Below are 23,702 nucleotides of genomic sequence, written 5' to 3' on the forward strand. Positions count from 1 at the left end.
ATGAAAATAGATTTTACAAAGATCAGAGTGACTTCAAATAACACCATTTTCATGTCCAAGTGCAAAACCTAGCTCTTCAGCGTAGTTTTTCACTGAGTAATAATTAATAACAATGTATTTATCTCATCATGGCCTTGGAGTGAGATCTGCTTGGCAATAAACTATGTTTTATTTGCTTGACTCTGAGATGGTCTGGTGATGTATAATGTAATACTTGGATATGTTAACATACTGTGGTGGTGCCTAATGGCTCCAACCAGGCTACTCCCAGTTCTTCAAGGCAAAATTATGATGTGTATAAACACACAATAAATTATGGTCTCTGCCCTGAAGAGCTTATATTCTAAAAGATAGATCTTTCATTCTTTCACAGAACTGCTACCAAAACTGAAGGAACTTTTCCTGTCCTTTTTTGATTGCCTTCTAGTATAGACATTCCACTGAAAGTTCCCTGTAGCATATAAAGATAGAAGACTGAGAATTCATATTACTTGGCCCTTGTACTTATATTATTTGGAATCCTTATTCAGAGTATATGTAATATTAAATGAGAATATACCTTATAAATAAAGTGCTGTTGAGTTCTTATACTGTTGATGTCAGAAATGTCACTTTTTAGCAAGAGGTTCAGAAATGCAGCTTTTTAATCAAAACTTCATGTAAAGTTTCAAGTTTAATTATGGTGCTGAGAGCCCAAGAGAATGATGGATTGGAGAAGCAGCTCTGCACCAGTCCAGTAGTGTCAGAGGGAGACATTGTGGCTCTATAAGATATACGGACTCCAGAGGTTGCTGTGAGGAACATATTCATCATTTGTACTTAGTACACGGTATAAAAAGTGTGTGTGTGTATGTGTGTGTGTCTCTGCCTGTCTCTCCCTTTTCCCTCCTTCCCCTCATAGCACTCACCTAATGGTATTGGCTAATGTTGTGGAAAAGGACTCTTGCCACACCTCAGAACCACACATACCCCATTTAAAATGTGAAGTGTTGTCTGTAGCACAATCATGGTCATCTTTGTACTTTGTGAACATAGCAGCCGTATTACGACTGTTTCCTTTGAAGGGTTGGTGAGCAAATAGGACTTTCTGTACCCTCTAGCCATAGCACAGCTGCACATGGGCAGCCACAATATGTCCCTAAGCGTAGTTTATATGCACTTGCCAGGCAAATTTTCAGACTGAACCACTTTGCAAAATGACCTCAGTTTTCTTTTGTGTTATTAGAATGGGTCTGATGAAGGGTTTTATAATGCAAATTATTTTAATGCAAATTAAGCCTGCTCACTTGATTTGGTTCTAGGTATTGAAAGTCTAGATTTTTCAGGCTTCTTGTGCAGAGGGGAAAAGTCTATAAATAAATGGACATGCCTATTTTTTCTGAAACAGGGAGACTAAGCCTATGTTTACACTAGGACATTTTTTCTAATACAGAGAGGGCTGTAGGAGGCCTCCAGCATTTTAAGCATCATGTTGTCTACCCTTGTGCAGTTCTGTATGACAGGGTGCTTAAAATGCCAGTGACTGTGTTACCCTTGATGGAGCTAAATTGGTCAGAGTGACATTGGGAAATTTTAGTTAACATTTTGTCGTGCAGACAAGTCCAAAGATGCCAGGTCCTCCCTGTGTAGGTGTAGTCACTGTAGTAAATGTGAAGTCTACAAGACTGAACTGCCCAGGCACTAGGGCTATGCCAATGCTGGAATGCTACAAACTAGTTTTTCAAATTAGGGTTTGTGTCCATGCTACTGCCCAACTTCCCCAGTGAAAGATGGTCCTAAGTGGTGCTCCCAGACTTGAATCTCCTTACAAAAGTGTAATATATAGTCTCTGAGAATTGTAAATCCAAAAGGGAATAGTTGAGTCAGTTGACAAATGTCCCCTGCTTTGCTAATTAGGCTCAGTGAATTTTTGCAGAACCATGTGAAATACACCTAGTAATGCTGTCATCTTCATTTTTGTTTAGCTCTATGGGAAGAGAAGGATTTCACTCAGCTGAATCTATAGTTAGCCAGCAGATGAGTCTCAGTATTGGTGATGATAGCACTGGCAGCTGGTCCAATCTAAGCTTTGAAGATGAACATCCCGATGAGAGCAGCAGTTTCCTTCACCTCAGTGACAGGTAACTGTAAACACATTTATTTGCTTACAGAATCACCTCAATGTATGTAGATCTGGTTTAGCTTTCTCTCTTTCCTCAGAAAGATGCTTTTTCACTAAAATTGACTTCAGCATTATTATGTTTAAATCAGTGTTGCCCTTCAGAAGGGGATTTTTCTAGTGTTAATTCACATTCATACCTATATCAATAGTTAAGGTATGCATTTTAAACTCTCATGGCAAGAAATCAAGTTACAGTTTTTATAGTAATGTTCACACGTCATGAGTAAAATCTGAATACCATATATATTTAATGACAGTATATTAATATACTAATTTTAAAAGCAACACAGGAGTGCTAAATGCAATGTATATGTAACATGGCATGGATAACATGAATACAGTAACTTTTATTTTCTTAATTTTTAATGCTTAGGTTCTTAATCATTAAGATTTTGTATTTTAATTTGCTGGTTTTTACCAAAAATAAATAACCAGCCCCAAAACAGAGGAAACCAACCAAAAAAAAAAAAACCCAAGAAAAATTTGGCGCACGTTAGGTGTGTAGAGTTTACACATTCGTGGATTTGTTGATTGAATTTGTAAATTCTTTCAACGGAAATTATTGATCTTGGAGAGTTTATAAGCTCTGTTGCTTTCAACATTGTAAAACTGACCCTTACACTGATTTATAAACTCTTCAGAATAGGGGCTCCCTCCTGCAGAGCTCATTTGCTCCACAGGAGAATTAAGATTTCAGTAGAGAATCCATTTTATCTGCAAAGATACTAATTAGTATGTTAATGTAGAGCTGCAGTTAGCATAGTAGCTCCCACAGTAACAAAAATTTCCACTGTACATGTATATAATTAACTTAATTTTTTTTCAAATAACATAAGGGCTTCATCCTTATTGAGGACTAGTTAACATGAATATTTCAGATTATAGTTTTGTCTGGTTTTTTGTTTTGTTTTGTTTTAGTTGTAAGAGGAAAAGTATATCTCAGATTACTTAAATTTGGGAAAAGTATGACGTTTTTTCACCTTTCATAACTCATAAGCAGGAGAACTCCCCCCTCCCCCCCCCGCCCCCCAACTTTCCTTAGAACTCCATCTGTAGGTTGGGGCTAACCTATGCATGTAAAATTTGAGCTGGAAAGAAATATTTTCCAGAAAGTTATGAGCTTCTGAAAACAGATAATAATTTACTACTTCCCACACCTATGGAGACCCGCTGGCACTCTGCATTGACCTCCCATGGTTCGGCAGTCATAGAATCATAGAATATCAGGGTTGGAAGGGACCTCAGAAGGTCATATAATCGGACCCCCTACTCAAAGCAGGACCAATTCCCAACTAAATCATCCCAGCCAGGGCTTTGTCAAGCGTGACCTTAAAAACCTCTGAGGAAGGAGATTCCACCACCTCCCTAGGTAACCCATTCCAGTGCTTCACCACCTTCCTAGTGAAAAAGTGTTTCCTAATATCCAACCTAAACCTCCCCCACTGCAACTTGAGACCATTACTCCCTGTTCTGTCATCTGGTACCACTGAGAACAGTCTAGATCCATCCTCTTTGGAACCCCCTTTCAGGTAGTTGAAAGCATCTATCAGATCCTCCCTCATTCTTCTCTTCTGCAGACTAAACAATCCCAGTTCCCTCAGCCTCTCCTCATAAGTCATGTGCTCTAGCCCCCTAATCATTTTTGTTGCCCTCTGCTGGACTCTTTCCAATTTTTCCACATCCTTCTTGTAGTGTGGGGCCCAAAACTGGACACAGTACTCCAGATGAGGCCTCACCAATGTCGAATAGAGGGGAATGAACACATCCCTTTATCTGCTGGCAATGCCCCTACCTATACAGCCCAAAATGCTGTTAGCCTTCTTGGCAACAAGGGCTCACTGTTGACTCATATCCAGCTTCTTGTCCACTGTAACCCCTAGGTCCTTTTCTGCAGAACTGCTGCCTATCCATTCAGTCCCTAGTCTGTAGCAGTGAATGGGATTCTTCCGTCCTAAGTGCAGGACTCTGCACTTGTCCTTGTTGAACCTCATCAGGTTTCTTTGGGCCCAATCCTCTGATTTGTCTAGGTTCCTCTGTATCCTATCCCTTCCCTCCAGGGTCTCTACCACTCCTCCCAGTTTATTGTCATCTGCAAACTTGCTGAGGGTGCAGTCCACACCATCTTCCAGATCATTAATGAAGATATTGAACAAAACCAGCCCCAGGACCGACCCTTGGGGCACTCTGCTTGATACCGGCTGCCAACTAGACATGGAGCCATTGATCACTACCTGTTGAGCCCGACGATCTAGCCAGCTTTCTATCCACCTTATAGTCCATTTATCCAGCCCATACTTCTTTAACTTGCCGGCAAGAATACTGTGGGAGACCGTATCGAAAGCTTTGCTAAAGTCAAGGAATAACATCCACTGCTTTCCCCTCATCCACAGAGCCAGTTATCTCCTCATAGAAGGCAATTAGGTTAGTCAGGCATGACTTACCCTTGGTGAATCCATGCTGACTGTTCCTGATCTCCTTCCTCTCCTCTAAATGCTTCAGAATTGATTCCTTGCGGTCCTGCTCCATGATTTTTCCAGGGACTGAGGTGAGGTTCACTGGCCTGTAGTTCCCCGGATCCTCCTCCTTCCCTTTTTTAAAGATGGGCACTACATTAGCCTTTTCTCAGTCGTCCGGGACCTCCCCCGATCACCATGAGTTTTCAAAGATAATGGCCAATGGCTCTGCAATGACATCCGCCAACTCTTTTAGCACCCTCAGATGCAGCGCATCCGGCCCCATGGATTTGTGCTCATCCAACTTTTCTGAATAGTCACGAACCACTTCTTTCTCCACAAAGGGCTGGTCACCTCCTCCCCATGCTGTGCTGTCCAGTGCAGTAGTCTGGGAACTGACCTTGTTCATGAAGACAGAGGCAAAAAAAGCATTGAGTACATTAGCTTTTTCCACATCCTCTGTCACTAAGTTGCCTCCCTCATTCAGTAAGGGGCCCACACTTTCCTTGACTTCGTTCTTGTTGCCAATATACTTGAAGAAACCCTTCTTGTTACTCTTAACATCTCTTGCTAGCTGCAACTCCAAGTGCGATTTGGCCTTCCTGATTTCACTCCTGCATGCCTGAGCAATATTTTTATACACCTCCCTGGTCATTTGTCCAGTCTTCCACTTCTTGTAAGCTTCTTTTTTGTGTTTAACATCAGCAAGGATTTCACTGTTAAGCCAAGCTGGTCGTCTGCCATATTTACTATTCTTTCTACACATAGGGATGGCTTGTTCCTGCAACCTCAATAAGGATTCTTTAAAATACAGCCAGCTCTCCTGAACTCCCATCCACATTTGCATCCCCCTACTAATTCTTCCCGGTTTGTGAGCAGCAGGTCAAGAGCTCTGCCCCAGTTAGTTCCTCCAGCACTTGCACCAGGAAACCAAATTCTCTGGTTCGGCACCAGTCAGGTCCCGAGAGTGCCGGACTAGAGAGGTTCAACCTGCATAATACATTAGAGTACCAAACTCATAATTAATCACAGAAACTTGGTGGAATAAGGATAATCAATGGGACAGAGTAATACCAGGGTACAAAATATATCAGAAGGACAGAACAGGTCGTGCTGGTGGGGGAGTGGCACGTATGTGAAAGAAAGCATAGAATCAAATGAAGTAAAAATCTTAAATGAACCAAACTGTACCATAGAATCTCTATGGATAGTAATTCCATGCTTGAATAATAAGAATATGGCAGTAGGGATATATTACCAACCACCTGACCAGGATGGTGATAGTGACTGTGAAATGCTCAGGGAGATTAGAGAGGCTATTAAAATAAATAACTCAATAATAATGCGAGATTTCAACTATCCCCATATAGACTGGGTGCATATCACCTCAGGACAGGATGCAGAGATAAAGTTTCTTGACACCTTATATAACTGCTTCTTGGAGCAGCTTGTCCTGGAATCCACAAGAGGACAAGCAATTCTTGATTTAGTCCTAAGTGGAGCACAGGATCAGGTCCAAGACGTGAATATAGCTGGACTGCTTGGTAATAGTGACCATAATATAATTAAATTTAACATCCCTGTGGTGAGGAAAACACCACAACGGCTCAACACTGTAGTATTTAATTTCAGAAAGGGGAACTACACAAAAATGAGGAGGTTAGTTAAACAGAAATTAAAAGGTACATCACCAAAAGTGAAATCCCTGCAAGCTGCATGGAAACTATAATAGAGGCTCAACTTAAATGTATACCCCAAATTAAAAAACATAGTAAGATAACTGAAAAAGAGCCACCATGGCTAAACAACAAAGTAAAAGAAGCAGAGAGAGGCAAAAAGGCATCCTTTAAAAAGTGGAAGTTAAATCCTAGTGAGGAAAATAGAAAGGAGCATAAACTCTGGCAAATGAAGTATAAAAATATAATTAGGAAGGAAGGCCAAAAAAGAATTTGAAGAACAACTAGCCAAAAACTCAAAGTAACAGCAAACAGTTTTTTAAGTACATCCGAAGTAGGAAGCCTGCTAAACAACCAGTGGGGCCACTGGACTATCAAGATGCTAAAAGAGCACTCAAGGACAATAAGGCCATTGCAGAGAAACTAAATGAATTCTTTGCATTGGTCTTCACGGTTGAGGATGTGAGGGAGATTCCCAAACCTGAGCCATTCTTTTTAGATGACAAATCTGAGGAACTGTCCCAGATTGAGGTGTCATTAGAGGAGGTTTTGGAACAAATTGATAAACTAAACAGTAATAACTCACCAGGACCAGATGGTATTCACCCAAGAGTTCTGAAGAGTTCTAATGTGAAATTGCAGGACTAACTGTAATCTGTAACCTATCATTTAAATCCTCTTCTGTACCAGATGACTGGGGGGTAGCTAATATGACGTCAATTTTTAAAAAGGGCTCCAGAGGTGACCCTGGCAATTATAGGCCGATAAGCCCAACTTCAGTATCGGGCAAACTGGTTGAAACTATAGTAAAGAACAAAATTGTCAGACACATAGATGAACATTAATTTGTTGGGAAAGAGTCAACATGGTTTTTGTAAAGGGAAATCATGCCTCACCAATCTACTAGAATTCTTTGAGAGGGTCAACAATCATGTGGACAAGGGGTATCCAGTGGATATAGTGTATTTAGATTTTCAGAAAGCCTTTGAAAAGGTCCCTCACCAAAGGCTCTTAAGCAAAGTAAGCAGTCATGGGATAAGAGGTAAGGTTCTCTCATGGATTGGTAACTGGTTAAAAAATAGGAAACTTGATCATTACTTGTTAGGTTCACTCCCTCTGGGGCACCTGGCATTGGCCACTGTCAGCAGACAGGATACTGGGCTTGATGGACCTTTATGGCCATTCTTATGTTCTTATGAAAACAGATACTTTGCTACTACACAGTCTAGCCACGTGGCTGAGTATCTAGTTTGAGTAATTGAAACATTAGTGTGGCTTGTTGAAAATATATAAAGCTGCTCCATAATCAGAGCAGCATTATGTACAAGATAATTCTATTAGATTCCAAGCATCATACTTTTTTTCTCTTTTACAGTCTGACTGAGGCCCTAGTCACTTTTTACTGATCTCTTTTAGTTTCTGTGTTTGTTTTTTAGTTACACTTCAGAATGTCTAGATGAAAGGTGCTATATGTATGTGTAAAGCAGTCATCTGAATAAACTATATTTAATGTTTGTGCTGTGGAATGCTATATTTGTAATTCAGAACTAAAAACTTCATTTTTTTGTATATATAAAAATGAAAATGTTCACATAGTATATAGCACACTGTTGCTTGAGAAATATTTTCACAACTGTCTGTATAATAATTAGTTTTTGTAGTATTGCAATTATCCATGTTATTGTTGTAATTGCATGTCCAATACTTCTGTGAATTTGAGAATTTTTTTTTAAAGCTGTGCCATTTTAGTTGGTTTGCTGCAATTTTAGAACTTAATTGCTTTTTTTGGAGACTCTAGAAATCGCTGCTTTTGTTTTTCTTTATTGGAATAGTGAACAGACATACTAAAACACAGCATGTTCTTAGTTAAGTGCACCAAACTGGCTGAATCAGAGTTCTGCAACATTTTTAAAAAATATATTGGAAGGTTCCAGGCATTCAAGTTAAATTAGCATTCACCTCTTTGTTCTAGGGTGGTGTTTTACCCAATTTAGCCCTGTCCTGCATAGAAACATAAAAAATAAATTCAATCTGTCTGTGGACTGGATCTCCAACTACTAGTGAAATAAAACCTTGTAGCAAAATAAGAAGTCATGTTTTAGAAGCGTTCTAAATAATAAAGAGCAATGTTAAAAAAGTCACCTGTAAAGAATTTTATAGTTTGGATGAAGTAAAATATTTTCTGCATATTATTCATTTTTCAATTCTAAACTTTTCCTGCTAATCAGACCTGTTGTAGATCACTGCTGGGGTTTTGGAATGAGATTTACAGAAATATATTTTTATTGTGAAGCCTTCTTCACAGTGTATACTTGTACGAGCTCTTGCCTAATATTTTATATGTATACGCTTACGTTGTGACCTGTGACCAGTCCTGTTGAAATCAATGAGACTATTTGCACAAATAAAGATCTTAGATTTGGGCCCAAGGACAGAATTACTGTAAACAGTGACTTGGAAAATAAGTGTGAGTACAAATTAATCTTGTCAACTGTTTATAGTGCTCACCAGATTTCATGATTGTGCAGCTTACTATTCTGAACAGCCCTGATGGTCATGCTTATACTCTGTTCCAGCAAACCTACTTACATCAAAGCAGCTTTGAGGAAAATAAAGGTTCTAGTTTGAGCTATTGTTCTTTTCTAGTTCAGCTCTGTTCTCTTCTTCCCCTGGCAGTAATGGTAACAGCAGTAGCTGGAGCAGTCTTGGTTTAGAAGGAGATATGTATGAGGAGAATTTATCCTTTCCAACATCAGACAGGTTGGTCGAGTCCAAAAATTTGAACAGATAGGTTCCTCATAATTAATGCATGAAATCATCACTTTTGAAGATGAGGGATACAATTAATGTGTTAATCTGATACATTATCAACATGCTTTTTTCACTTAATCATGACAATGAATTCATACTGAATGGATAAATTCTGCTGTGCTAAAATGCAAATGTCTAATTGCAAAATGAAAAATACCTTTTGTGCATGTTCTGCTTTGCTAGTCTCTAAGTCGTTCATTTGCTTTGTCATGCAAACAAGAGTGCTTGCTTCCTACAGGATTTCTGTTTTGTTTTTTCTTTTGCTTCAGCTTATGAAAACTTTTAAAATTATTTTATAGTGGGGTCTTTAATATGAATAATATAAACTGAAAGAATGCAGTGAACTATTTTGTTTTTTGTAATGAAGCTAAAATAAACTTTCCTGCTTACTCAAAAGTAGCAACATGGTTTTTTTCCTTTTTAAAATCCCTTAGAATTTTTTTCATATTAAGGTAGGATTTATTTATTAGTTTTTTTGTTTTTTTTTTTAAACCTTGGGAACTTGTTAATAAACCCAATTACAACATGAAATGGTGTAAGAAGCAAAGATGCTTTTTCATGGTCATGTTCCTTTTCTCTTTAACACTCATCACTGATTCTTAGGATTGGCTCCATCCATCGTGAATGTATTGGGTATCTGTTAATTCTTTGATATTTTATTTTTAAAATCCAGTGATGGAACAGAAGATAAAGATGAAGACCCCAAGAATGTTGTAGAAGGTAATGATGATTTCAGTACAGGTTGCGATAACTGACTTTTGTAATTTTACATGAGTTAGTTTTAATAATTATTTTGCTTTGGTAGTACACACACAGCAATGGAAACAGCCTTCCAAGGGGAGCAGTGGGACCAAAAAACGCAAGTTTCAAAATTGAGCTTGATAAGTTTATGGAGGGGGTGTTATGATGTCTACAGTGGCATGTGGTCCATCTGTGACTGCTAGTAGCAAATATCCGCAATGGCCAGAGACAGGACACCAAATGGGGAGGGCTCTGAGTTACTACATAGAATTCTTTGCCAGGTGTCTGGCTGGTCAGTCTTGCCGACATGCTCAGGGTCCAGCTGATGACCATGTCGGGGTTTGAAAGAATTTTGGGTCAGATTGGCAGAGACCCTGCCTTCCTCTGCAGCCTGGGGCACAGATCTTTTGCCGATTTAAGCTTGAGTAAATGGTGGATTCTCTGTAACATAAAGTCTTTAAATCATTTTGAGAACTTCAGTAACTCAACCAAAGGATATAGGTCTGTTACAGCAGTAGGTGGGTAAGATTCTGTGATGTGCAGGAGATTAGACTAGATGATCATGTCAGTCTCTTCTGGCCTTAAAATCTATAGGTCTGTGAGCCCTATGTGGGCCAGATGAAGGAGGAGCTGGTTATGACATCTCTGTGCCAGCTGACACTTCCATATATTGGGAAGATGTTTTAGATGGGACCACAAGGAGTTTGCTGACTGACAAGCCTCTGAAGTGTGAAAGAATAAACCTCTAGTTAACTCTTTCCACTAGGGAGTGAATTTTGCTGCACAACTGCAGTGACTTGATGTGGGGAAACATACTTTCTGATGTGGAATACAACCACCGTCTTTTGAAAAAATAAATTAGTAGATGTTAAGGAAAAGCAAAGAAAGTTTGGCTTGCCATTAAGCATCTGCAAGAATCTGAGGGAGATGATTGACTGAATTAATCCTGCTTCTCCTGTCTTTATCTACGCAATTATCTTTTTAACAGCTAATACCTTTTGTGTAATGTAATCAAATTGTATTCTGCTCTGTAGGTATACTGCAGTGCCTTCAATATTAAATTGTTAGCTTTCCTTGTGTTTCCTACTTGATTGAAAGAGCTTTAAATTGTAGCATCCACCAAGTGGCTATAAGTAAAACAGTTCTTGATCTTTAACTTTTCACACAATTCCAAAATGTTTTCTAGAGTTTAATATATTACTCTTTTATTATGGAATTTTGTGGTCCATTTTTCTAGTGCAGCTATTTCCATTTTATACACTTATCCACTCATCATTCAATGGAGAGAATTGTTGTTTCTTATTATTTTATTGCTTGCGTTCTGGTATCACCCAAAGACCACAATCAGGATTGTGACCCTTTGTGCATGTTGAGCAAACACACAGGTAGGATAACCCCTGTCCTGAAGAACATTAGAGTATGTCACAGTATGGACAGAAAAATACATACTCTGCATTCATTTGGTAGCTAAGTGTGAAACAAATATAATGCAAATTGCATTCAGTTTTCCTAATGTCTGTTCCATCTTTCAGAATTTCTTGTTAATTTATCTGTTTAGCTAAATCAGTTCTAATTGTTCTGTTGTGTGGTTAGACTTTATTATGCTATCAGAGAATGACCACTTGTGAAGAGATCATGATTACCCTTTATCTGTCTGGGTATTCAGCCTGCTTTGAGCAGGGGGTTGGACTAGATGACGACCTGAGGTCCCTTCCAACCCTGATATTCTATGATTCTATGTCTGTCACTAGTTCTGTCTTCTCTAAACTAAGAGATGGGTGAGGTAATATCTTTTGTTGGACCAACTTCTGTGGATGAAAGAGAGCCGCTTTCAAGCTTATGCAGACCTCTTCTTCTGGTCAGAACTCTGTGTTAGCTCAAAAGCTTGTCTTTCTCACCAACAGAAGTTGGTTCAATAAAAAAATATCACCTCACCCACTTTCCAATGTGCTGGGGAGTGCTTGACCCCAGACCCCACCCCCACTCCTGTCCTTCCTCCCCCAAGGTCCCCACCTCATCTCTTCCCACCCTTGCTCCACCCCCACCCACTTCTTCCCACCCCACCCCTTCCTCGCTCTCCCCTCCCCCCCCCCCCCCCCCAGCCTCCTGCAGGCCGTGAAACAGCTGATTGCAGTGGGTGGAAGGCATGGGGAGGGAGGGGAAGGCACTGATTGGCAGGGCTTGCTGGTGGGCAGGAGGCGCTGAGGGGAGGGGGAAGTTCCAATAGGGGGGCTGCCAGTGGGTGCTCAGCACCCACCATATTTCCCCATGGCTGCTCCAGCTCCGGAATACCCACAGAGTCGGCACCTATGACCTCACCCACTTTGTCTCTTTAATATCCTGTGACCAGCACAGCCGCAACAACACTGCAAACATTCTCTAAGCTAATTTTATTTGAGGTACCTTTCCAGCTATAGGATTTCTGGGTGAAGGTCTTCAATTTCCTCAGTGAATAAGTAGCATATGAAACCGAAAAGCATGTAATCACTGGGCAAGTCCATCATATGTAGACATGTTACCACATCACTTTCAGTCCATTTGAGTATCAGGGATTTTCTGAATTAGCATTTTCCTCCTATGACATGTCAAGCTTCCAGACATATAGCCAAATCATTTCCCCGTTGTCTGCCAAATGTGTACCTACTATTAACTCTTGGTTCTCCCATTGTCAGTTGCATTCCTTTTTTTTTCCTCCCAGAGGGCGGGCAGTCCTCTTCATTACAGGATCTCTCTTCCTCCTTGCTGAGCTTTGCCCCATTGGTGTGAATTTCAATTAAATTGTGTGCTACAATAGAATTATATAAATTATTCCATGAAAGCCTATAGAAGCTAAACTGATGTAAACTGTGTACTTTAATACAGGCATTTAATACAAATAGTCGTATATCTGGGAAGAAAGAATGTAAGCCATACTTAGAGGAAGAGGGACTCCAAAAAGAGTGCAATGGACGTCACAGATAACCAACTAAATATGAGCTGCCTTTGTGATGCTGTGGCAGAAAGGGCTAACATGATGCTTAGTTGTATTAATAGTGGAACATCAAGCAGGAGTAGGAAGGTGGCTATTGCCTCTCTGTCTAGCATTGGTGAGATGACTTCTGGAATAGTGCGCCTAATTCTGGTACCTATTTTTTTAAAAGGATCTTGAAAAATTGGAGATGACTCAGAAAAGAGTAGAAAGTATGGTTTTGAGTTCTGAAAAAATGTGTCTCACAGTGAAATGTTAAAGGAGCTCAATCAACTTAGTGTTTTGTATAGAAGGTTAAGAGGCAGTTTGATCACTGTGTAATTTGTACAGAGAAGTTATATTATACTAAAGGGCTATTTAATCTAGCAGTTGAAAGTTTAACAGCCAGTGTTTGAAAGTTGAAGTTAGCAAATTTCAGACTGGAAGTAAAATGCAGATTTTTAACTGAGGGCAATTAATCATTCAAACATATTATAAGGGGATGTGGTAAATTTTCATCATTTGGACTCTTTAAATCAAGATTAGATTTCTTTCTGCCTTCAGGTATGCTTTAGTTCAGCCACAGGTTGTGGAGCTAGTAATGCTTTCCCTTCCCCATCCCAACCTATATAGGAGAATAGGACGCTTTCAGACCAGTGTGTTTTCTAATCTCTGCTACTTGATCAAAATATGTTTGTTAAAATGAGAGTTAAAAGTGAGGTATTTAATATATACATTTTCATTAAATATCTAGTTCACCTGTCTCAAAAGAGTCTGGGGTTGACTTGCAGATTTGATTGTTCGTTTTATTTTTAATATTAGGTGTGGGGCAGGTAGGAAAGGCATTGCTAATAGTGAATGTTGACATGGAACCACATATGGTGGACCCCCAGCTGAGAACGACCCTGCAGTGGCTGGCGGCTTCTGAAACAGAGGTGTCTGAGCTTCGTTTTCATGACACTGCTACGAAGGAATTCATTCTCGTGAGTACTGCGGTGTTGCCATGTGATTGCAAAGTGTGATTAGATTTTTTTATAGTATTTATTATCTGTTTCTGCTGCATTTGCCAATGAAGTATGAGGTATTCAGATAAATTACTTAATTATTTTAATCCTTAGAGAGAATGAGAGCCTGTTTGTCTCTGAATATAGCATATACAGAATTGTATCAAGTGCTCAGTTAACCATATATTTTAATGACTTATTTCATTTAAATTTAATCAAAAGCAGATAAAATATAAAAGCTTCCCTTTAACTGAATGGACTCCATTTTCAAGCATTATTTTTGCAGCATTTGTTTGTTAGCAAAAAATTGACCCTTGCCATTGCCAAGACCTTATCCATACAAGTGATCTTAAATTGCAATTATTTGGTTTATAGCTTTGTGCAATCCCCAGTAGAGCACACCATACTCTCCTGGGACCACACTTTGCTTCCCAACTGTGTAATCATTAATCAAGTCAGCAGAGCTCCAAACCCTTACAGGGATAGGGCAATCATTTTAAGTGATAGGGCTCTGGTAAACATAATCCTGGCATGCCATTATGAGTGCTACACTGGGAGGTAGTGGTCACACAGTTCAGAAAGCATCAGAATATGAACTGACTACTGAAACCAGATATTGTATATTGATTGAGCTTTCCCAGTACCTTATTTTGAAGTGGGTTGAAATATTTGAATTACCACAGGTAAAAAATTAGAATACTGTAGTAACATGTTGGGTGAAATCAAATGGGATAACAATGGGGAGTCAGAGGATATACTGGGGAAATAGTGCCTCTCACAGATTTGTAACCTTTTAATGCACCATGTGAGATTTATGCTTGAACTTAACTAACAAATGACGACCAATCTGACCCAATAACACTTATCATCTTCCTATGGTTTGAAACAAGGTACCATCAGTGTCATTTCTGGATAACTCGGAAAACTGTCATCAGAGGATTGAAGGTTTGGAGGATGAAAGATTTTCTAAAGTGATTCTTAAAATTTCATTTGTTCTTATTCATTTGGGCTTCATTCCTGTTATAGTTTCAGTGTGGACAGTTTATCCAGAGCCCCACTTCAGAATCAGGGCATTATTCTTAATTTGGAGGTTTCCTTTAAAAAAACAAAGAAAAACCAACCTTGATTCCTATGCACAGTTTCTTCATCTGTAAAATGGGAAAATGCTACTTATCTGGCTTCTCAGAGCACTTTATGTAGTACTGCATAAACGCTAGTTGTTTTGTTTGTTTGTTTATTATTTATTAACATTATTTCATAGAATATCAGGGTTGGAAGGGACCTCAAGAGGTCATTTAGTCCAACCCCCTGCTCAAAGCAGGACCTAATCCCCAACTAAATCATTTCTTCCAGATATGATGATTACTTTCCATAAAAACATTTTAACATTCCCAACAAACAATCAGATATATCAACCAGTAAACACCAAGCATATTGGTCCTAATTCTAGGACCTAGAGTAACTCCTTTGATTTCAGTTCTTTCAGTGAATTAAAAACACTAAACTTCCGAACTCTGTGCATTTCACTTCTTTATTTTTTATTTATTCTGTTTGCTGTTTTTGTGCCTATGAACAGGGCCCCATTGTGCTAGGCTCTGTACGGTAGTGGTAGAGTAGTAGTATGCAGTGTAGAAGACAGTTCCTGCCCTGAAGATGATATAATATAAATAAGATTTAAAAGTAAACAACAGTATTTTAACCCCACAAGGTCTTTTTATAAAGAATATGATGTAATTGTTTAAATACAGTATTTTGGGGGGGGGGGGGGGGGGAGGTTGTGGGCATACAAACTGATTTTCAAAAATGGGTGCCTAAAATTTCATGCCTCTAAATCCTTATTTAGGTACTTTAAGTTACCTACTATTCAGAAGTACACAGCACCTCCCCAACTGGCCATAACTTGAATACTAATATATAAATAGAAGTACTTCTGAAATAGCTGTCAGATGAGATGCCACTAAATTGAAATTGACAATCCTTGACACCAAGAGAACAGAGCAACTCCTACTAAAAGATCTCATAAAATCTGAACATATGACCTATATCCTTCCGCTTTTGGGCTTACTGTCTTGGGGCTTGTCACAGTGAATTTTATACACATTAGATCAGGCCCTTAACTATTTTTAAAAAGGGGAAAATAATCAATTTTTTTATTTAATAATCAAATTTGTTTTTTAATCAAATGATAACTCACTTAATGAAAACAACTCTCATCTCCGTATCATGCACACTTAATAAATCTACCATATCCCTTTTCTGTAAACCCAACGAAGAATCCATTATTCTTAACACTTGCTACCACTCATCAAATGCAGTAACAGGAAGCTCAAGAGAGTTCTGGAAAATGCACAATTTAAAAAGGGGAAAAAAAAAAACAGTGAGCAATATAAATAGCTTTAATAAAGATGACAGTCATTTATAGAGGGAAAAATAATTAAACTGCGGACTCAAAGGAACAAAACTGGACCTAACTATTATAGGCGTCCTGGTCTCCATCCACCCATTTAAAAATACCTCATTTTTACTTGAATAAACTGAAATATATAGCTGTTCTGATGACAGTAGGAAATAGACCAGTCTGATGAAGAAAGTATGGGCTTGGACTTTGAACCCTGAATTGAAACAATAAGATTTAGAAGAGCCAGATGCCGTCTTTGTATCTTTATTTTATTATATTTTTACTTTCCCAGTATATGAATTACAAAAACTGATAAAGTGTTTACAATATATTTACTTAGCCACTAGAAAATAATCCAGTTTAAGAACATCAGCCAAATTTATGTTTGGATTATGACAATTGAGCAGCCTCACTTCTGGAATCTTCATGAAATAGTCTCCAAAGTGGGGTGCGCAAGAGGATCCTTGGGGGTGCACGGCAGGAAGAGCGCTTTTTTTTTTTTTTGCTTTGGCAAAAATGGTAGAGCCGGCGCAGCAGGGGGTGTGTGCTCAAAAATTGTTTACTGGAAAAAAAGTGAAAAGTCAAAAAATGTGTTATGACTTTTTGAATTCCCCCCCCCCCCCCTTTTTTTTTTTTTTTTTTTTTGGTTGGCCATAACTGTTTTCCAAATTCAACATCATTTGCTAATAGTTTCTGTGCCTCAAAAAATTAAATTTAGTATTTGCCAGTTTTTTAATATTTGCCGGGGTCTACTCTACTCATTTAGACAAGAGTGGTAGATGTGCTATAAATCTGTTTCTTTTGTATTTTAACTTCCTCTTGATGTGGAATATTTGTTAGAGAGGGGATTCAAGCTGGACTAACAGCCTTCAGTTACTGAAGACAAGCATGGATGAGCTAAATGTAAAGAAAAACAGTGGGTGCAATGGTGGAAGAAACCAGAATAAAAGGTTGTAAAACTTGAGGCTTGCAAAACATGTTAATTTGTCACTGTCTCACAGTGCTTAGTATATATCTAATATATGAGGATTCCTGGTTCAGATCTCTGAGGGAAAAGTAGTTTCCAACTACACTGACTCTGCTTGTAATTGGAAGTTCAACTTATACTTTTTGTTTGTTTGTTTTCTTTGGAGACATTGAAATTTCCTAACTGGAGACTGTGTTTCCGTTGAGGGCAGAGTGTATATATACCAACCAAACCACACTATATGTTGTGAAAGGAAAATCCACATCCTTATATTAATCCTAACTTTTGTCTTTTACAGTATTACATGTGTACTATTGGGGATGGTAGCAAATGTATTAATCTTAAATTCAGAATTTCCTGTTTTCTGCAATCCCCATCAACCACAGACCACACTGCTGTGAGACCATATCACTTGAAAATGTCACTTCCTTGAGAAGAAATTTTTATGGAAACTAACTTAAAAAAATGTTTGGTCCTTGAGGAAGTTTTGTTTTTATAGCTGTGGAATAATGTTTAACTCTTCACAGCTGGTTTTCTAATAAGACCTGATGTTTCAAGGAGAATTTTCATAACTGTCAATCATTCAAGCTATTTATTTCACTAGCTTAAATATTTTTTTGTTGTTTCTCTAGCTTTCAAAAAGACTGAGAGAGAGAGACTGGAAAGTGGGAGATCTCTTGCAAGCAGTGCTGAAATACTGTGAAATGATGGAGAAGATGTCTGATGGGGATAGACTTCTGAATAAACCTTTATTTGGCTGGCTTCTGGAAAATGTCTGAAAAATCCAAAGACCCAATATTCTTCCCTTCATTTCTCCTTTAGAAGGATACATGAAGGACAAAGATGTATAGTGTTAAAATTTAACTGACAAATGGTCTATTAACTGTCAGCATTTTAAGAGACTTTGGGGTGAAAGTAAATATAGCTGTTCTGTAAGTATTTTGTGACACTGTGTATGGTATGTTTATCCAGTGCATATCTTCATAATTGATATCAGGGTATTGTCCATCCACGCATATTTGTATATACTGCTGTGTTCAGACTATAGAATGTGTATGAAGAAAGATCTTGTCCATGGACAATAGTTGACAGGTGATAAAACAGGATATGCAGGGATTCCCACTGTATTGGTATAGTTGTTTATAATTGGAGGCATACTATATTAATAGCATTATTAAGTTTGAATTGCTAAAGAAACGTTTCAATTTTACATGCAACCAATTTTATTGCAAATTCTATGTTTTGAAGCATTTTGATATGTTGGTATGACATATTAATGCATTAGAAATAGTAAGTACTTGTTGGAGATTTTCCTCTTGGAATTTTGCCGTCTTTTCAGAAAAACAGTTCCTTATCCCTAATCCTCCACATATAAATGATTTTTGTGTCACAAATTGATCTTCTGAATAAGGACCATTTTAAAATAATAAATTTTCTTAAAATATAAAAAGAGAAAAGTTTTGCAAATTGGTTGTCATTTTTCTTCAATACCTTTTGCTAAAATTCTTATTTTAAAGGAAGCCATTCAATCAAGTCTTTTAGCAAATGGAACTGTGAGGTTGGTTACTAATGCTGTCTAGTTGTCCTATGCTTGAAGGGTTTGTCTGTGTGTCTTTACATGCCTATTGGTTTGTAAGTGCTAATAGTTAATCATCTTGTTTTGTTTTGCAGACCCTTTAGGGGATAAAGTGCTCCCTGACGAATACCAGGATGCTATCTCAAAAGTGATGTCACTGCAAGAGAATCATGGTGCCTTATCTATTTTGGGTGGCTGTAGGAATTTAAACAGCCAGCTGACTTTAAAGGACTGTAGCTGTTTAAATCACCAAATTTAGAGCCAGATCCTAGGAAGTTGAGAACTTACAATGGAAATTGCATATGCTCAGCAACTCTCACAATTTCATCTTTGGTTACAGATAAGGGTCCATGCATATAGCTGGTGAGCCCACCAGCACTTTCCTTGCAGTGCCATTGTGCTTTGAAAAAGTATGAGAGTGCTCATCTTTTAGCCGTTCCAGTAATCTATAAAAAGACCACCCCCTGCCAACATTGGAATGTGGTTAAGATACAGGTCCTTCTTCAAATCAAACTGAAAGATGACTTAACTTCTAATGGGAGTCCTCTTTTGTGTGTGTGTGTATGTATGTGTCTAATATATATAAAAAAATTAATGTATACAACCTAGACCACTGACACCAGTTTAAATTTCCAGTTTCTTATGTCTGCTCAGGTACTGTTACCTGAGTTTAATTTTATGTTGCTGTATCATCTCATTAATTGAAAAAAAACAATTGGTGTCTCATGGCAAAATTAAAAAAAAACCTATTTAGAGATAATTTTGTTTCATATGGGCAGTTTAGTCTAGTTGATTTAAGTATAGCACAAGGAGACAGTTCTAATCCTAGTTTTGCTTCTGATTTGCTATGTGCCCTTGCTCAAATTACTTAACTTCTTTGTCTTAAATCCCCCGGTGTGTATAATGCAAATAATGACAATTGTTTTTTTACAGTGCTTTGAAAATATGAAGAATTAAGGTTTGTTGTTTTGTCATCCTCCCCAAGCCCCACCCTCCCCAAAAAAGATATTTTTCAGGGGCTTATGTTTTCCTGGTATGTGTGCATGTGCATGGTTGGTTGATTGTCTTTTTTTTTTTTTTTTTTTTTTTGAGAACGTTGGCTCTTTCTGCTTAGTCCTCATTTGAAACCAAGCTCCGTTTGTGACCTCTCCCGTTTGCCAGAGCAATCAATAGAATTATCACAAATAGAAAATTGACTTTAAGTGATAAGCAACGCGAGCCAAATGAATCTTAAAAACAATTCCACTGTGCCAAATTCTGCTCTGATTTACGCTCTTTGCAATCCCATTAGTGATCTTTCAAGGGTTGAAGGACAGCACAGAATATTGGTCCAAGGTTTCCAAGTCCCCATTAGTGTCCCAAATTAAAACAGGGATGAGAAATACAAAAAATAATGTAAATACACAACTGTCTGTAAAAAGAACAATTTTCCAAAAATTTCCGTGCAGCATCAACAGATTAACAAATTTTAGAATATGATGGATTTCTACAAAGTCGGTTAACAGATTATCACTTTTTTATGAGGTTGGTTTTCTACAAAAGGTAGACAGATGAGTAGGTTCTTTGACATGTATGAAGATTTAAACAGTAGTTAAGCAGGAAATAGTTCATTTTACATTAAAACGATAGTATAACTTTTAAAAAGTGATTCTTGCTTAGAGAATTTGGCCCCAAATATATCCACGGTTTAACTGCATTGACCTAAGTGGTACATCAGGAATGAATTTGACCCATTAGCTTTTTCTCTAAGTAATAATTAGCACAGATTTCAAATATATGTGTATAGGTTTTTGATGGAAAATACTTAATTTTTACTTTAAAGTAGATAATATTTTTTACAAATCTTCTTTAAATTTATGTTAAGGCATTGTCATCTGGCTTCAGGACTCTTTTTTTTTTTTTTCAATTACCAGTTGGATATTAAAAATAGGAGACAAGTTTACTGATAATTTAACTTTCATGCAATTGTCATTAAATAAACAAAGCTATAACATTTCGTGGGAATCCTTATCCTGAACAAATCTGATTGACATAATCTGTCCTGTTAATGAGGAAAATTGTCTTCTATTCTAAAGTGAATCAAAGGTTATTCCATAAACTAGTTTATTTAAACCATTCCCTTCAGCGTACAAGTGTAATGAAATGAAAATTCACCGTGAACGAGATAGTGGGCCAAATGATGATCTCTCAAACCAGACCAAATCTGAAGTATCTCCAGGATTTAGACAAGTTTAATAAAGCAGAATTTATCCCATTATGTGTATTGTGTGTATTTATTGGCATACTAAAATTAGGGAAACTTGTTTTGGTTATTCTTTAATTTTAGATTGATAGAAATATATGCAATAGCTACACTGTTCCAGAATACCATTTAGTAACCAAATTATAAATATATCTTTGGTATTTTGAAAATTGGTAATGTTTTGATATATTTTATAAGATTCTGTAGTTAAAGCACGTTAAGAAGGGTCCCTCTATAAAACAGCAGTGAAAATGACAATGTTAAAACAAATATATTTTCTCTTCCAATTTGTAAAACAAGATGCAAACAAAAGCCTTAATATTAGGATTTTTTTAAAGCATTTCTAACAAGCCCATATGGTAAAATGCCATTAGCAAGATCTAGTGTTTCGCTTTCAAAATGAGAACACGAAATAACTCAAGCCTAGGCACTTAGTTAAAAGTGATATAAATAGTACATCTATCCTTGGTGCTCTTTGAGCGAAAAAATCACCATTCCGGAACTTATGATGTCTCTCAAAGATGTATCCGATTTTGAATGTTACATTTTTCTAATGTAACTGTATCTATGGGACCTCTTCTGTAAAGAGATGCTCAGACTTGGGAAGGTGGGAACGCAGTAAGTAGTAAACATTGTCACCAGCACAAGAGGAGTTAGTATTTGCATTAGCTATTTACAAAGAATTATATGAAGGAATAAAATATTGGTTTCAGAAATTTGTGTTGTTTTTGGTTTAGTTTAACAATTTCAGATTTTCAGCAAGAGCCACTACTGTCAAACTTATACTGTACTTGAGCTTTGAAGAGGTAGGTACAGTGTCTGACCACTGTAATCACTTTATTTTGTACCATCTTTGTACATTCCTGTTGTATAGCTGGAGTTGTAGTTCTAGAGGGTCATTGTTCTTTGTAATGTCTGAATAGTATTTAATACCAAACTATATTGTTGTTAGCTGTAACTGCTGCTTATTTGGTTATTTGTGTATTCTTATGATAATTCACAGCCCAGTTTAGTGACTCAATTGTATACCAGAAGCAGAGTGAATAATTTTAAATGTTTATGTACCTATACTAAATGAATACAATATAAAGGTCTTGTACTGCAAAAAAGTGACATATTTTGCCATTTTAGTAATTTGATAATGTATTCAGTTACCAGATTATGAACTTCAGGTTGCACTAAATTTGTCCTTGTTTTTAGCAGTGGCTTCAAATAAAATAAACACATCTTGTGTGCTTTCAAGAGAACTGTCATTTATTGTAAACTCTTAAAATTTTCCTTTTTTCTTTTCAGCTCTCACAAACTAAGTAGGATTGGTCCTGGTTATGTGAAAGAACTCAAAGGCTGGGACAGTAAATAGCACTAGTGCTAGAGTAGATGGTCTTCTAACTGAGTTAGCACTAAATCGGTGTCCCAGCAGGGTGTTAAAAAACATGGTAGTGCTCTCCTTGGCATGAGAGGTGAAAACCAAGGTTCTGACCACTTGTAGTAAAAAGATCTCTTGGTCCTTTTTATGAAAGTTAGAGAAGTTAATGCTGGTTTTCTTGTCAAATTCCAAGTTGAGAATTGCATCCTGCCCACCTAAGTCTCCCCTACACTTGTCAGTTCAATACAGTGTTCTAAACAGTAGTGTAGTGTTGTGTGCTTAGCAGCTCCCTGAAGTGTTGACAGTTCAGTGCTGGGTGAAGTGATTCCTGCATAGATTGTGCAGTGTTTGAGGAATCCCTAAGGATGAAAGACTGCTATGGAGACTTCAGGGTAAATGCAAGAAGATATGTGGTAATGAAAATATATGCATATGTATATTGATTAAAAATACTTAACTGATCTGGTGTTCTATGAACTAATTTTGGTTTGCTTAACTTGTCAGATAAGGAATTGCTTTATTGTAAACTACATCAAAGTGACTAGACGGTGCTAAGTTCAAAGACACAATGTGGAGAATGAGTCAAATACTCAAGGAAGAAGTAAATTACATTAACATGTTTGTTGCTATACTAACATATTGAAAACAGTTGTTTTGAGGAGCAAGAAGTTGGGGAGGTTGATTTCACAATTCTTAAAAAAATATAATTTTAGCAAAAAAAAAAAACCCAAGTGGTCTTTATGGATATTTTTGTATGTACTTGATAGTTTCATTTGGTAACATTCTTTGCTTCAAGAAATCCATTAGAAGGGAGACTTTTATGCTTTTGATTGTTTCACATTCAACTGAATGGAAATCTCTACTGAATGGCTTGAAAATATATTGTATGCACGCTTGCTACATTACATGGCAAAAAAGTAAACAGGACAAAAAGGAAATTTGGTGGGGATGAGTAGGGGAGATATATTCATGATTTGGAGATTTTTCTTGCCTCTAGGAACTTCTTTGTAACAGGTTCTGGTTCTCTCTGATTTCTGCTCAGCTATGTAACTACATCAAGTCAGTCTGGCAATGTCTGTTTAATCCAGACGTACTAAAACTTCTGTTGTCCTCAGTTACTCCATACCATTCCACTAGCACATACGCTGCTCCCGCTCCTTACACCTCCCTTGTTTCCTTGCTGGCTTCTGCCCCGTCCATACCTTGAGCTCCCAATGTGACTGACTTCCATGCTGATTACCGTCCTGAGGATCAGATTGAGGTGTGGCCAGGGAAGTGTCATGCTAGGACTGCAGGCTGAGGTTGAAGAACGATGCTCTGACTGCTACCTTGTATGCCTGGTAACCCGTCTCCCTCCACA

At 37.7% G+C, this 23,702-nt stretch overlaps 1 protein-coding gene across 10 annotated transcripts in view; it reads left to right on the forward strand.

Moving 5' to 3' along the window:
- The window catches only part of AKAP11 (A-kinase anchoring protein 11), a 65,881-nt gene extending 43,663 nt beyond the window's left edge, over positions 1 to 22,218 (forward strand). For 6 of the 10 annotated variants that reach the window (XM_065581172.1, XM_065581179.1, XM_065581176.1 and 3 more), the window contains 5 exons: positions 1,965 to 2,120; positions 8,967 to 9,050; positions 9,775 to 9,821; positions 13,612 to 13,772; positions 17,791 to 22,218. In XM_065581172.1, the coding sequence (XP_065437244.1) occupies positions 1,965 to 2,120; positions 8,967 to 9,050; positions 9,775 to 9,821; positions 13,612 to 13,772; positions 17,791 to 17,937 (595 nt within the window). In that variant the 3' untranslated portion in view covers positions 17,938 to 22,218. Of the gene's footprint in view, positions 1 to 665; positions 844 to 1,964; positions 2,121 to 8,966; positions 9,051 to 9,774; positions 9,822 to 13,611; positions 13,773 to 17,790 lie in introns of those variants that run through there. The other 4 variants (XM_065581178.1, XR_010597780.1, XR_010597781.1 and 1 more) reach the window with 4 other exon arrangements.
- The last annotated feature ends 1,484 nt before the right edge of the window (positions 22,219 to 23,702 follow it).

This window comes from Chrysemys picta, chromosome 1 (assembly GCF_011386835.1).
Source record: "Chrysemys picta bellii isolate R12L10 chromosome 1, ASM1138683v2, whole genome shotgun sequence".
Lineage (NCBI taxonomy): Eukaryota > Metazoa > Chordata > Testudines > Emydidae > Chrysemys > Chrysemys picta.